This window comes from Vollenhovia emeryi, unplaced genomic scaffold (assembly GCF_000949405.1).
Source record: "Vollenhovia emeryi isolate VEMERY1.0 unplaced genomic scaffold, V.emery_V1.0 DF939267.1, whole genome shotgun sequence".
Taxonomy (NCBI): Eukaryota; Metazoa; Arthropoda; class Insecta; order Hymenoptera; family Formicidae; genus Vollenhovia; species Vollenhovia emeryi.
The window spans coordinates 201,098-215,529 of NW_011967099.1; the positions used below are offsets into that span (position 1 = coordinate 201,098).

Genomic DNA, 14,432 nt, shown 5'->3' on the forward strand with positions numbered 1-14,432 from the left:
ACTTCGTCCAATACAGCTGCCATTTTGCACGAAAAGGAAAATAAAAGAATGTTTGGAATATTCCACACTGATAGAAAGAGTGTGCAAATTAGAAATTTGCACATGGCTTCCTCATACGAGGAGTAGCGCTTACACGATAGAGATGTCTTTGACTCGGTCTCATAAATGGAATACCGATGAAATATCTGGTTGAAACGCAAATTATTTTACAATATCATCTCACAATATTAAATCGTAAGCATTTATTTAATGTGTTTACTTGCTCACATAGTATTATTTGTTTGGTCCCATACTAAAATCCTAACAACTTCAAATTTCCCATGCGTCAAAGGCACTGTTTGTTTTCGGAGTACATTAGTCCAAATTATATGTTTGTAATATCCCGTCGGTCCATCTTTCACGGGACTTATTGCAATGTAACTGCTGCCATTTACTGAAAACAGAGGGGGTTCTGGTGGTGTATCAACCCACGCAACCTCGCCCGATATTCTTTGAATTTCCTAAAATAATAAATTAATAATTTTAACAAGTGTTAACTAAACATACTTATTTTTCATATTAAGGTAAAAGATTATCACATTCAATTTTTAATTTAGAAAATACTGAGAAAAATGTATTTAGAAAATAAGAATGGTTAAAATATAGACTCGTAGTAAATATAAAAATTATTAATATGAATACTATTATTGGTAAACGTTTGGAAGTCATCTAGCAGGGAAATTGCAGTTGTTTTGTAGCAATTAATAAAACAAGCTATAAAAATATATGTACATATGTACATAAATTTCAAGGAGGAGCTTGAGATTTTTGTAGAAAGAAACTTAAGGCTTGTTTTCTGTTCCTACACTAGTGAACTAGTGCAATAAATTGGAGTAAGACAAGCATATTTTTTCTCATTCTAGCTTACTGCACTAGTTCACCAGTGCAGGAACAGAAAACAAACCCATAGATTTTCCTACGCGAAAACCTCAAACTCTCCCTTAAAATCTTACGAACATATGTTTTTGTTTTATGAATTGGTATAAAGAAAACCGCAATTTCCCTGCTGGAGCACCACTTCCAAACATTTACCTAAATATTTTTTATTGTATATCTTGTCCGCGAGAAAATAACACTTACAAACCTGACAATGCCACATTGGACTTTTGCAGATGGTAATTACTGAAAAATTTTGGGCACGCGTCAGCCATGTTATGCAGACTTCGGTCAAAGATGTCCACGAAGCAGTCGAGAAATAACGGTCCCTGATAGGGAAAATAGAAGTGCATTTTAAAAAACAATGTCAACAGATAAATGACAGGCGATGTGCATATACTGATTGATATTAGAAATTTTTTAAATAGCAAACATACATTATTAAATCAATAATATTACGAGCATTCCAGTAACTTAATACAATGTGAAGAAAATTTTTGAAACGCAGTTCTTCATTTGTATCAGTGCTTTTCTTCCATTGTTCTCGACATAATAAAGATTTTAGATTTGTTGTAATAAAAATTTTTAATACTCGCGTTTAACACCTCTTGCCTAATTATACATAAATACTCGTATTGCGGAGTAAAATAGCAATCTATATTACAATTTGTAATAATAAGATTGCAGCACGAAAGTTTGTGAAAAATGAAATAATAAAACTGCATGCCATTTTTTATATGGTAGTATAAAAACATACTAATGAACTTACGTATGTTCGATGATTGGTGGTGGTTTCACTATCTTTGTACGAATGTTTTTCGGGTCAACTAAATCGGCAACGTACAGCCGTACAGAAGGATTTGGCGTTTCTGGCTAGTAAATAAAACACAAAGTTTCTAGACTATATAGTATTCCTTTCTGTTCGTCTTGTTTAGAAGATAAAAAAATATAAAAAGTCTAACTGTATTGGCAGTTTTCTTTCTTATTGATTCCCGATAAAAAATTATCAGGTTTATATCATAATCGTCCCATAATTTAACTCTCTATTATTGTTAAAAAAAGCCTAGCTTCATACAGCAAAAATTATTGCAATAATTTTTCGAATATATCGCGTACCTTGGGATATCGTAGGGATCGTATATCAGGATATATCGCTTTGTTTCCCTCTCCAAACCATGAAATGTGCATCCCTTCTACGAGAGAATCATTGAACGATGAATAAAGCATCATGTGACCATCCGGCGACATCCAGAGTGCCTCTCCACCGTGCAATATTTCCTCTATAAATAACAATGAGATAATAATAATAGATAACGGCTTACTTAAGCTTTATTAAAACTCACGTATACATTGTCTCAATATTAAAACGTGTCCTTAAGATCTTAATTAGTTATATCTTTTCATTATGACTTTATAATCTTTTATCTTTGGCGCTACAAAGTTGACTGTACTGATCCAGTACCTAAGATAAATTCTTTTTTCTGCTTCCAGGGCAATTACCCTATCATTTAAATACTTCATTCGTTGATCATTTTGGATAATGTTTTGCTCGCACATGTCCACAAGTACATCTAAATTGTGCTGCAATTCATGCAGTGCAAAGTTTATTTTTGATTTCTTATCAGATGATATCGCATGATATCCGCTAAGAATTCTTTGTTCCGGCCCCGTCATATCGATAACTTTAACTCTGCTCATATCGCTAGATACTGGAAGTTTTCTATTAGGCTTCAGTTTTCCATTTTCCAAAACTTGATCCACACTTCTATAACAGTATCTGACTTTTTTCTTGTTGCTGTCACTCTTTCGCCATTGAGATACTTCCCCATCATCCTTCTTTTTTTCAGGAATCTTCTTCTCCGGACCATATGCGCCAATGGCGCCTCTTCCTTTTCTGAGATGTGCCTCCACTGGCGCGCTTATTCCTTGCAATTGTTTACCTAAACCTTTTCCAGGTTCAAATTCCATCTGAAACAAGAATACCTCTTTTACTAATGTTCCATTTTCATCTTGCTACGATTTATAAGTATATTACGATTATTGTTCATGAAATACCTGCAGCAATAATTTAGCGCCAATGCCCTTTGTGTGCACTTCCCAACTACCCATTCCACTTTTCATCAGCATTGGATTCACTTGATTCCGCTTTTTACGCAGACCCACAATGTCACTATCCAAGTTCAAGGAAAAGGACGTACGTGATTTGGAACTATTTGGCCTCTCATCTTCTGAACTAAATAAAAGACATCAAATGTATATACATTTAACAAAAAATCCCGCTGTTCCATATTAAAATTCTATCTCATAATAAGGGACTTTCCTCTATTGACTACAAAATTGAATGTTTCAAGACGCGCAAAGAGCACATTGCAGATTAAGCTTATGGATAGGAAGTATCTGTTCCAGCAAGAGACATAGATTGGTACAGTGTTATATAGATAATCATTTCATCCTTGTTTAATAATGATAAACAAAGGTAAAACAATTCACTGTGTTACACAGTGTCACCTGTGTACGTTGCTGGAAAGCACCCTATGAGTAATTTTAGTCACTCGAGTAGAAATAATTCAAGTCAAATCAACAGTACCACCTGGCCCCCTCGAAACCATTTAACTTTTACCCGAAACATTTTTGTCTTAAACTTATAGATTTTGAGATATTTCAGTGGATACATTAAACTGGCCTACCCTGTATATTGAATGAAAACCAAATTTTATCGAACATTACTTTTGAATTCACCTTCAAAATGAGCTTGGAACTCAAAGTGTTGAAAGTTTACTTTAATAAATACAGAAAAGATTGATTTACATAAAAAAATATTTTTGTTTCAACTTTACCTCGAACTACTGTGCTTTGCCTCCCTTTCTTCCTTGTATTCTTCATCATCCTCATCTTCCTTCTCCTTCGGTTTTCCTGCCTGTTGGATACCACCAGCGACAAAATTAACTGGTGCCGTATAATTCTTAGGACCCTTATTGAAGGTCTTGAAAGATGGTCTGGCAGAGAGTTCATCTTTATCGCTGTCGTCTGCCCATATTCCTGTTTGTTAATAGAAAGAAGTTACATGTAAAATAATAAATAATCCCAAATAACTATATCTGTTTAAGAACAAAGTTTGAGAACATCTGCAAAATTTGTCAAGAGAATGCACCAAGAATATATAGGGTCTGTTTTTCATTGCTGCACTCCTGAACTAGTGCACACTGGTGCAATGAGTTGGAATGAGAGGTAATCTATTTGTTTCATTTTAACTTATTGCACTAGTTCAGTAGTGCAGTAATAAAGAACAGGCCTATAAATACATTATCTACTAACAAAATATAATGACAGAAACCGAACAGACTCAGCCATTTATAGTCGTTTTAATTGAAATAATGTATTCCATTTAAATATTACAAAGACAGATTCTGCTTAATTTCTGTCAACAATCTACTTGTCCGATTATATTGACAGGCTCAACCGACAAAACACGATACAGATACAGACGATGATTATATTAATATATATCAGAGTAAGTTCCATTTCCACACATAATGCACATATCGCATCATTTATCCTTGTTATTCACCCGATGTTAAATAAAGATAAATGATGCATTATGTGCATCATGAGTGAAATAGAACGTACCTTGAGAAACTTGAAATATTTCAGCAAATCTGCTGCAAATAATATCAAATCTATTGTCATGCTGCAGGTGGTTTACTTACTAGGTACAATTAGAAAACTATTACAAATCACATGTTAAGTAAATAATGTAAGTATCTCAAATTATTCCCAGCTTTTTGTTCCCACTTTTGTTTCCGCCGTAGGCTGCGTTCCGATACTCACCACCAGTACTGAAAATCCATAGTTTACGTCGTGTACAACGTGTATTTAAATGCCATTGATCGTGGCGTATGTCATACCTAGCATTTGTTGTTTCTTCGAGAGCTTGCGTCGAGGACGGGCCGTGTTGAATTCATTGTCCAAATCATAATCAGTGATCTCGAAGCTCTCCACTTCGTCCTCAGACATCTTGCCGTATGCAACTTTAGTTCATTGAACGGCACAAGAGGGCAGCTGCTTAGATCTCAGGAATGTTGCAGGCAAGTCGAAAACCTGTTCCACTTACAGACATCACGCGGAGAAAAATAATTTGCTAACACGTACAATATATCTTATGTAAACTTAAGTAAATTTTGTCTGTTATTTTATGATAAAGTTATTTTCTCTTCTACGGACAACTATGTGTTAAGAACACTAATTTTATTGAAAAATTATTGTGCGAAATATTTAGCTAAAGAAATAAAATAATTTCTGTTCTATTATATTAAACGTTCTGCTGTAATGGTGAATAATTTTAATAATGTATAATGAAGAAATTTTCGTATCGTCATCACGTTAATATATAATATATCAAATATGCAGTATTCAAGTAGCAGCAACAGTTTCGCTGCAATAGCAAAATTATTTTTTTTCGTGCGTATTATTGAAAGTCTATAATTATAAAATAATGTGTGGTGTAAAAATAATAAACAAAAAGTAAACATTCTTTATTTTTATGTTTTCCTCTGTACCTCTTAGGGCCAGTTTCACAAACGTCGGTTAACTGTTAACCAGAGTTCAGTCAACTTCCTATCTTTTTCTATCTTGTTATCTAAGAAGAGACAGAGAATCAATTAACCTTCGGTTAGCAGTTAACCGACGTTTGTCAAACTGGCCCTTAATAAAGGATTCGCACGCTATCTCCGATATTTATAAATATATTTTCTAAGAATTTTGATTCTATATTGATACAATTATACGTTGAACATTGCAGTGTGAATTCTATATTACCTTCATGTTTTCAAAATAAATACTTTGTCCATTTAAAGTGTTAAAAAGCAATATAGATATTTGCAATAATCTGATAAAATTTATATTTTTATTACTTGCTGAATGCACTAACAATAACAAAGTAATAAATAATATATTATACTTATAAGGAAAAAAAGAAAAGTACCAAAAAAAATCTCCCCGACGGGGAATCGAACCCCGGTCTCCCGCGTGACAGGCGGGGATACTGACCACTATACTATCGAGGACTTGGGTTTAAAACTTGAAAAATTACAGTCTAGTTGTAATAAATATATATATACTAAATATAGCATGTATTCACTACAGAATTTTAAATATTATATGATTAAGTTTGTGATCTAAAAATTTTACATTTAATTCCAACATATTATTTTTGTTGTTTCCGTAACAAAAAATATATTTGTTACAAATATATTTAATTATGCTTATAGAGTAATGCTATTGGAAACCAATGTTCAGCTGAATTAAGATCTTTCCATCTAATTTTCCATGTACAACGTGTATAATAAATAACTTTACAAAATGGAATGCACTCTTTTAACAATAGATTTATTTATAAATCGATAAAACAAAGAAAAGCTAGCGCTTACAAAAATAATCAAGGTTTATGTATTAGTTGTAACAATATTTCCAAAATCTCTTGTTTTTGTCTAGATACCGCGATCCTTTGTCTTCTTTCTTCAATCTCCAATTCAAGTCTCGCTTCACGCTCCTTTTTCTCCATTCTAAACTTTTCTTCTTCCAGTTGAATTCTCCTCTCCTCAAGATGAAACTGCTTCTCCTGGAATTCTATTTCCTTCTTGTGTCTTTCTTGCAGAAAATGCAACGTCGACTTCTTCAGTGCATCGTGACGCACCTTGTTCCTTATTGGGCCACCCGTTCTCGACGGCAACGTGGTTGGCGACCGCCGTGGGCTTCCTGAGGTTAGCGGAGTTGACGACGAAGACGAACATGATGAACTCGGCGAGGGTAAAGCAATTGGCAGCAATGTCGAAGGCATAAATGACGAAGGTAGGGGTGTTGCTACCGTTGGTTCTTCTATTATCACTTCTAATGTGTCAGAAATATTCTCCAGCGTCACGTCCTTCTGTATTCGTGACTTTTGTGCATTAGAGCCTTTGCCAGAACGCCTGAATTCCCTCTGCAAGTCTTGTATTTGCTGAAGGAGTCCCTCCTTCTCGTTATACTGTTCCTCGGTCCCCGACCTAGAGATCAGCGAAAATAACATGAAAGCATTCGACGAAGCTCTTCGTAAACCGCGAAATTATTTTCATGCTTCAACGAGATGGCCAACTTGAGTATCGTTTTAATAACGCGCCCAAGATGACACGTCGATTGCGGTGTATCTTATGTAATTAAGACTAAAGCGACGATTACTTCCTGAGGTGCGCGCGGCCCTCCCTGGCCCATATTTTCAGCAGGTGATCGACGTGCTCCTTGACGCAGCGCAGGCTGAAGTTCTTCTGCGTCGCGCTCACGACTCGCTCGGCGACGGCCTTCCACCTGTCGCTCTCCTCGTACGGGTTCAGCCTCGAGACCTCGCGCAAAAGTATCAAGTCATCCAGAATCGTGAAGCGAAGCCGCTCCGGTTTCGCCATCGGGCCTGGCGGCGCGCACTCTCATGCGGACGCCCCGCCGCGAGGCTCACTCGCCGCCGTTCGGCAGCCCCTGTCGTAGCCTTGTTAAAAAGCGCGAGCGCCCTATCTTCCCCGCAATAACATAACAACATGGCATTGTCGAGGAGAGACACCGTCTCGCGCGGCGCGCGACATACCCAGCCTCTGCGACAGAACTCAATATGGCGAGACTCGGCACACCTGTCCTGCATATTGAGTTACTCTAAACCCGTTTTTCCGACCGCGGGTAAAAATCGTCCACGTCAGTACCGATCAAACGGTCTTTTTTATGGTTCGTCGGCGTGTGTGCTTCCTAACCTCGAAACGGGCAGAGGAGAGAAAGAAAGGAGAGAATACGACTCGTTTGCTCCGATCTTCCAGAATTTTCCTCGAGAATTAGGACTGTCGTTGCCATCTAATCTCTCTTTGTCTCTCTTTCGCGAGAGACCGCGAGGACGTTAGCGGTAAGCGCGACTGTTTACCACGCGTCATTTGAGTCGCGCAAAAGTCCCAGGTAAACGTGCCCGACTTGCTGAAATTGTCCGGTTAAAAGTAAATAAACATTGATTATAATGTAATTAAAATAAATCGCAATATTATCAGAGTTTATATCTTCAGGTAGAAGATGTTGGAGATAACGTGCAACGATCGTCTCGGCAAGAAGGTCCGAGTGAAATGTAACCCGGACGACACTATAGGCGACCTGAAAAAATTGATAGCCGCCCAGACCGGAACGCACTGGGAGAAGATCGTCCTGAAGAAGTGGTACACCATTTTCAAGGACCACATAAAGTTGCAGGACTGTATCCTTTGTCGCGTGAGAAACCGAGCGAAATGCTTCGTCGAATTCATTTCTCTCTGCGTGTCGTCTACAGTGCGCGTACTAAGCCTGGAGTAAGGAAACAAATCAATTTCTTACTCCTACTTGAGCTCTCGCGCTTACTCTCGGTGAATCAGAATGCCATCGGCCGGTGTTGCGACATATTTTTTAAATGATACCTGAATTTTAATAAATTAGTATGGCTCGTATGTGTTAAACACAAATTTCAAAGAATTTAAAGGTCTCAGAGCCGTGACAGGGTGGCAGTGTCTAAATATTCTATTCTAAGTTTATTGTGTTGTGCCCCGATTGCATAAAGAGGTAATGAGGGTACTCGAACAAGCAATGTAAGCATGGTAATTGTAATAAGAATAATAGCGCTCCGCGCACAGAGCGGCGCGGCAACAAAATTGGTGGCAGCGGTGGGATCACCGCAACAATTGCGAAAAAATATCACCTCTGCCAGGGTTTGAACCTGGATCTCCCCCTCGCTAGGCGGGCATCTCAACCAATTCGACCACCGAGACCTGTGTTTTAGCTTTCTTACACCAAAAGCTAGAGGTCAGGGTTCTCTCGCTCCTTATGCCAGGCTTACTCCGCACATTGTAGACGATGCAACAGTCTTTTCCTTAACGCGCTGTTTCAGATGAAATACACGACGGTATGAACTTGGAGCTCTACTATCAATAAATGTATATAAAATAATGTTACGTGTAAGCATTTTTTTAAATGTAACGTCATAATTATTAAACTTTACTTTCTTTTTTATATTTAAGTGTAATGTACATATTATAGTATAAGAATAAAAGGTTGAATATACAATTAAACGATCACGAACGTCAACAAGGACAATAATGTCTATTTCCGTATTATACAAGCCTCGTAAATATCGTTATATTTTAACAATCTTTAATTTCTTCTACAAAGTAACAGTTTCAATTGTGCCATGTAATAGTACACGCCATTTGATATTAGTGCCTTTCTGACCTACGTATGCAGGATGCAACTCGAAGGTATTTGCTACGCCTAAATTGTAAACTGTAGATGATGCTAAAGTGATCCTGTTAGGCATGTGTACATCTTACTGCTCTCGCAGCTTTGCTATATATCTTGATTACATCCTGTATAGTCTACATAAATACCTAAATATAAGCTTTTAATTTTGTGATTCTTCAATAATTTCCACTCAAATGTTAGTGCACAATGCAAACGCTATCGTTATATAAATATCATTAAAATGCAACACGATGCCTTCTAAAACATTGATCTAAAAAGATGTCTCTTTACGCTCTTCATCTAATTAAAATTATATAAAAAAGATATATCCAGAGTATTGAAAGGAAATAAAGCATGACTTGGCGAGTCGCTCTAAACATGTTAAGGTCTCAAGAATTAATGCGGTCTCTTGAATAATCCTTCTATCCTGCTTATTGGACTTTCAGGTTCCGCCATTTGCCTACCTCGGTTGCTTAAGAAGTCTCTTATGTGCTGCACTATCAGATCTATCGCCACTGCAACAGATCACGAAACATCAGTACGCTGTCGCGAATACGATGCACAAGTACGTCGGGGATAAGATGAATTGCTTTATTTTGCGATATATATTATTTATACATCTTGGAACAAGTATCAAATTTGTAGATGTTTGGAATTCATTGTTGTTTAACTCAAATAACTATTGCGATCGCATCAGAATTATGTATGGTTTTATTATGCATAAGACACTTGTGTTCATATACCATTTTGCAAATACAAGACATCTATTTATTCTCTTTTCATTAACAATATGCAATAGAGTGCCCCAGAAACTGGCGCCCTCTTTCTTTCTCACTCACTTTTTTCGACTACAAATACTCATTGGTGCAGATTAGGAAGAATTAATAGTCTCAAAAATTGACTTCAATAAAACTTACTACAACTTAAGCTACATATAATAAAAAGTTATATATAATAAAACGATTTTAACGAATTTTAAGGAATTAACCAAAGGGTTTTTATACAGATTCGCTTTGACAGTATTGATTTATACATAAGAAGACGATACGAATTACGATTCTATTGATAGCTACATTATAGTAAACAATACATACATTAGATATTAAAGAAAGCTAGCTTTGAGATTTTTGCTGTACAGAAAGGAACTAACAGTTTGGGCGTAACTTGTATGCTTGTACGTATTGAATAATACGAGAATTAATATTACGGAGTGCAATAGACAAATATTTCGAGGTAAATCTAAACTAGATAATTCTCATCGTAGATAATTATGCTAGTGAATACTTGCGTGTAATTATGTTCTAAGGTATTATGCAAAATGCAAATGCAAAACATATAAGTTATCGGAAATCGTATGTCTTCTAGAGAAGAATAAAATGTATGCGGTATTTAAAATACATTTATACACAACATACAAATGTACACGCGAGCACACATATCACAGATACAATATCGCACACATACGTATTATTCCTAAGTTTTTTTTTACATAATACTTGAGATATTTATCCAGAAAATTGAGTGATCATAGATAGTTGTGTGATATGATATTACGTTATATACTATGCAAGAATGGAGCGCCAAGTTAAAACCAATTAATAGGAGTTTATTTTATGAGGTTGAATTCCTAATTTTTCAAAATCGGGAAATTCTTCTTATTCTTACTTTATTTCGCTTTATATACGTGTATCAATTGAGAGATAGATAATCTTAATAAAGAAATATTAGTCAAAATATTAAACAGCTTTTAAAACAACGTTCATCTTTTCAGTGTAAATACGCTAAATGATTCGATACAATTTAAATACATTACTACAATTTTTATATAAAAATCTAGAAAAATTACATTACTGCAATTTTTATATAAATGTAGAAATGTAGAAACATTATATATCTTTCTTTCAACATAGTCGTTCTGGTAAAGACACGAGAGATATCAAACAGGATGTAATACTAGGATAATACGAAACTAATCAAACAGAATATAATGCTAAGATAATAAGAAAATAAAAAATAATTAGTAAATAAGTAAAATCCAGATTCGAAAAATTAAGAATTCACTTGTGTCGACTGTTTTGCTGTCAACCCCTTTTAATTCACCTTTTTTTAAGTAAATTTATACAATTTCATGCATTTTTCAATGATTTGCGATTTAATTCACGTTAATGTATTCATTCAGGGTAAAATATGTATAAAAAGCACCATTCTCTCCGCCATGTAAATGTAATCTCTCAAAGACTGTAATAATTGGTGAATAAACAATGTCCGTTTCCATCATATAATAAAATTTAAATAAAAATTTTTTAAAAAAAGGGCATTTAATTGACCATAATCTAGTTTTTGTGAGAAAGTATCACAGCAGAAATAAAAATTCTAGACATTAGTAAATATAAATATCAAGTCTTCGTATCAAAATGTAATACTTGTAGTAAGTGATCACGACAGAAGCGCAATCTAATTTGATAAATAGCATAGCAAAAGTATCATATTCACATTTGTCTATATTTTTACTTTATCTGATTCACATTTATGTTATAATGTCTCGATCTATTTGTATTATTCAAGTCATTGCCAATTGATATCAGTGACAGAAATGTGAGTAATCCTGCATTGAAAAACGGACATTACTCTTCCGTAATTATTAGAAAAAGAATTGGAAAATGTCGTATAGAATTCAGTCATACAGAGCGTGATGTAGAAAAAATGCAGTGCTTGACAGAGTGAGCTTATCATGCTTAAGTCATCTGCTGAGCGTGTCGGATGACGCCGAAGTACGTCTACGCTGGTAGAGGAATGGATGCTGCCCGGCTGAGTTTTCGGCGTTTTTCAAACGCATAATATCCCAGATGTGGTGCACTATTAGGTCTATTGCCACTGCAAACATACAACAACCAGACCATGTAGGTTTCGTGACCATATAGGTTTCCGTATCATGAGATACTTTTTGTCTCTCTTAAACTTTCGCTTAAGTAGGTGTAGCTCTGACATCCACAACCACGGCATACCAGGCAGCACCCATGATATATAACAAGTTGAATGGATGCAAATTTAAATACATAAACAAGGAGAAGATAAAGAACTGACTTGTAAATTATTCCATATATCAAAATACAAGGAGAGACTCTCGGATGCATATATCAATTACTATTAAATTAGATGTAGAGATAATTCATTGACCCGTGCACCCAAGTTTTGTAGTAATTGGATATTTCAGCGATACCAGCTGTACAATTAATAGTCTCCCATATAGAAATAAATACAGTATCGAATCAAAGCATCTCTATATTAGAGGAACATGTATTATTAAACAATCTTGGCTTTTTATTGTTAAATCTGATTAAAAATTTCAAGTTTTCTTTAAAATAAAGTATGGTAAGTATTGTCAAATATATGGTTTAATTACTATAATTATTTTTCATTGAAAACCTCTTTTTAGAACGGGTTAATTAAATTTTTTAATTCATAATGAAAATATTCACAAAAATGTTATAATTTTATCTAGCAGGCAAGAGTATACTTATGTGTATATATTTAAAATATACTTCGATTTACAATATTAAACATTTTTATAAACCTTCAAATCAAAATATATGTATAATCGTCATTCACACAGAATGATCTTTGATTACTGTTTGGATTATTAAAGTTTTAAACATGAAAAATCTTTCACTTTCAACTCTTTCAAACTATTAATAACTTTTGTAAAATAGCCACAATTTCTTTTCATTTTCACTACTGTCCATTCTTTTATTCTTTAACACTTACACTTGAGAAGAGAGAGAGAACAGTTCTGGAATGCTTTGTTTATATTCTGAATAGTGTAATCAGTGATAATAATTATAGTAATAAAACTACATATTTTTATCACTATGAGCTAATTTGCCGGAAAGAAAACTTGAAAAAAATTTTGGTTAATATTACAATTAGACATGAGAACTTTATAGGCGAAATAAAACTGCAATAAAAGTGATATTATAAACCGAGAAAGAAAAAAAAGATGAAAATCTTTTATGAAACTTCTGATAAACACACTATAAATCCACAAACAATAAACCCATTAGTGAACATTAAGCGACATTGTCAAGTAATGATATTATACATAGCAACAGCTGCAATAAAAATATTTGTTACAGATATCATAGATTGTAGGTAGGTGATAATGTATTACCTGTGTTATCTGCTCCCCTCGGTATTATAACATCCGCAAACTTTTTTGTCGGCAGGCAAAACTCTTCGAAAGCCGGCTTTACAAAGTTCATGTATTGATTCAGAACATAATCCAAATCCCTTCCACGTTCCTTTATGTCTCTCGGCACTGAAAACACGAGCAACGTTGCGGCAAGTCTTGATACGAGGGCGACAAGCGACTCAAATTACACATGCAGCGTTACCTCTCCTCGCGAGTCTGGTGTCGGAATCGGTGTCCACGAACAATTTCATGTGAAACAAATCCCGAATTTTGGGAAAATAAAATACCAGTATTCCTTCGAACAGTACTACGTCAGCAGGATATATCGTGGTAACTTGATCTTTCATCCTGAAATAAGTTTATAAATGCATTCACATAGGAAGTGCCAATAATAATCTTTTACTAAATTTTTCGCAATTTGTCTGCTCTTCATAAACATCTTTTAATCTACTGTATCTCGGTTATTTTTTTTTAAGTTCTTTTATTCCTATTAACATTAAAGCCACACGTACAAACTGTTTGATCTGTAATCGTAGGCTGGTATTTCACACTTGACGCCGGCAAGTATATCCTGCAGCGTCTGCAAAATTAGATCGTCGTCGAAGGCATCGGGATGATCAAAGTTGTACTGTCCCTTCTCAGCTTTCAGGTTCTCAGCGGGCGTTAGGTTGCGGTAGAAACTGTCCTGCGATATACAGACTACCCGACGCTGTTGATGATCCATGTCGACTTGTCCTAGCTTCTCCATTATGCGTTTGCACACCGTAGACTGAAACAAATGCAACTTGTAAGTACACGGTCACCCTGATCAACACCCTTTTCATTAATTCTTGTAACAAATACAGCAAAAACGGCGACGATTCATTCCCCTTAAAGCCCGTATCAGACAACGGATTGAGATTGGGATTAGATTGAAATTTGACCAATCGGAGTAAAAGTAAAGCCCGTATCAGACTACGGTTTGAGATTGGGATTAGATTGAAATTTGACCAATCAGAGTAAAAGTTAAGCCCGTATCAGACTACGGATTGAGATTGGGATTAGATTGAAATTTGACCAA

General features: G+C 35.3%; 4 protein-coding genes and 1 non-coding gene across 9 annotated transcripts; 1 reads left to right on the forward strand and 4 right to left on the reverse strand.

Annotated features, from left to right (window-relative positions):
* Positions 1–6: 6 nt before the first annotated feature.
* On the reverse strand, positions 7–4,965 carry LOC105559496 (septin-interacting protein 1-like). Of its 3 annotated transcripts, XM_012007836.1 has the most exons (9): positions 4,821–4,965; positions 3,753–3,954; positions 2,971–3,148; positions 2,436–2,883; positions 2,032–2,195; positions 1,685–1,788; positions 1,124–1,244; positions 268–500; positions 7–185 (listed from the first exon to the last, which is right to left on the reverse strand). In XM_012007836.1, the coding sequence occupies exons 1-9, from the start codon at positions 4,927–4,929 to the stop codon at positions 89–91; spliced, it is 1,656 nt and encodes a 551-aa protein (XP_011863226.1). In that variant the 5' UTR covers positions 4,930–4,965; the 3' UTR covers positions 7–88. The 3 variants fall into 3 exon arrangements, with proteins under 3 accessions (XP_011863226.1, XP_011863227.1, XP_011863228.1); XM_012007837.1 differs by lacking the exon at positions 7–185 and having other exon boundaries at positions 205–500; XM_012007838.1 differs by lacking the exon at positions 7–185 and having other exon boundaries at positions 421–500; positions 1,120–1,244.
* Positions 4,966–5,906: 941 nt separating this feature from the next.
* Positions 5,907–5,978, reverse strand: Trnad-guc. The gene has a single exon. It is a non-coding gene; the product is annotated as a tRNA-Asp (tRNA).
* A 303-nt stretch (positions 5,979–6,281) lies between these two features.
* On the reverse strand, positions 6,282–7,369 carry LOC105559497. The gene is made up of 2 exons (XM_012007839.1): positions 7,129–7,369; positions 6,282–6,956 (listed from the first exon to the last, which is right to left on the reverse strand). Exons 1-2 carry the CDS (start codon positions 7,347–7,349, stop codon positions 6,350–6,352), a joined length of 828 nt encoding a protein of 275 aa, XP_011863229.1. The 5' UTR covers positions 7,350–7,369; the 3' UTR covers positions 6,282–6,349.
* A 380-nt stretch (positions 7,370–7,749) lies between these two features.
* LOC105559499 (ubiquitin-like protein 5) lies at positions 7,750–9,014 on the forward strand. Of its 3 annotated transcripts, none has more exons than XM_012007843.1 (3): positions 7,750–7,831; positions 7,986–8,170; positions 8,834–9,014. In XM_012007843.1, exons 2-3 carry the CDS (start codon positions 7,993–7,995, stop codon positions 8,875–8,877), a joined length of 222 nt encoding a protein of 73 aa, XP_011863233.1. In that variant the 5' UTR covers positions 7,750–7,831; positions 7,986–7,992; the 3' UTR covers positions 8,878–9,014. The 3 variants fall into 3 exon arrangements, with proteins under 3 accessions (XP_011863233.1, XP_011863231.1, XP_011863232.1); XM_012007841.1 differs by having other exon boundaries at positions 7,798–7,881; XM_012007842.1 differs by lacking the exon at positions 7,750–7,831 and adding an exon at positions 7,837–7,919.
* A 15-nt stretch (positions 9,015–9,029) lies between these two features.
* LOC105559498 (probable uridine-cytidine kinase) lies at positions 9,030–14,162 on the reverse strand. Its single transcript, XM_012007840.1, has 4 exons — positions 13,885–14,162; positions 13,575–13,720; positions 13,352–13,498; positions 9,030–9,698 (listed from the first exon to the last, which is right to left on the reverse strand). The coding sequence occupies exons 1-4, from the start codon at positions 14,118–14,120 to the stop codon at positions 9,580–9,582; spliced, it is 648 nt and encodes a 215-aa protein (XP_011863230.1). The 5' UTR covers positions 14,121–14,162; the 3' UTR covers positions 9,030–9,579.
* Positions 14,163–14,432: the final 270 nt, after the last annotated feature.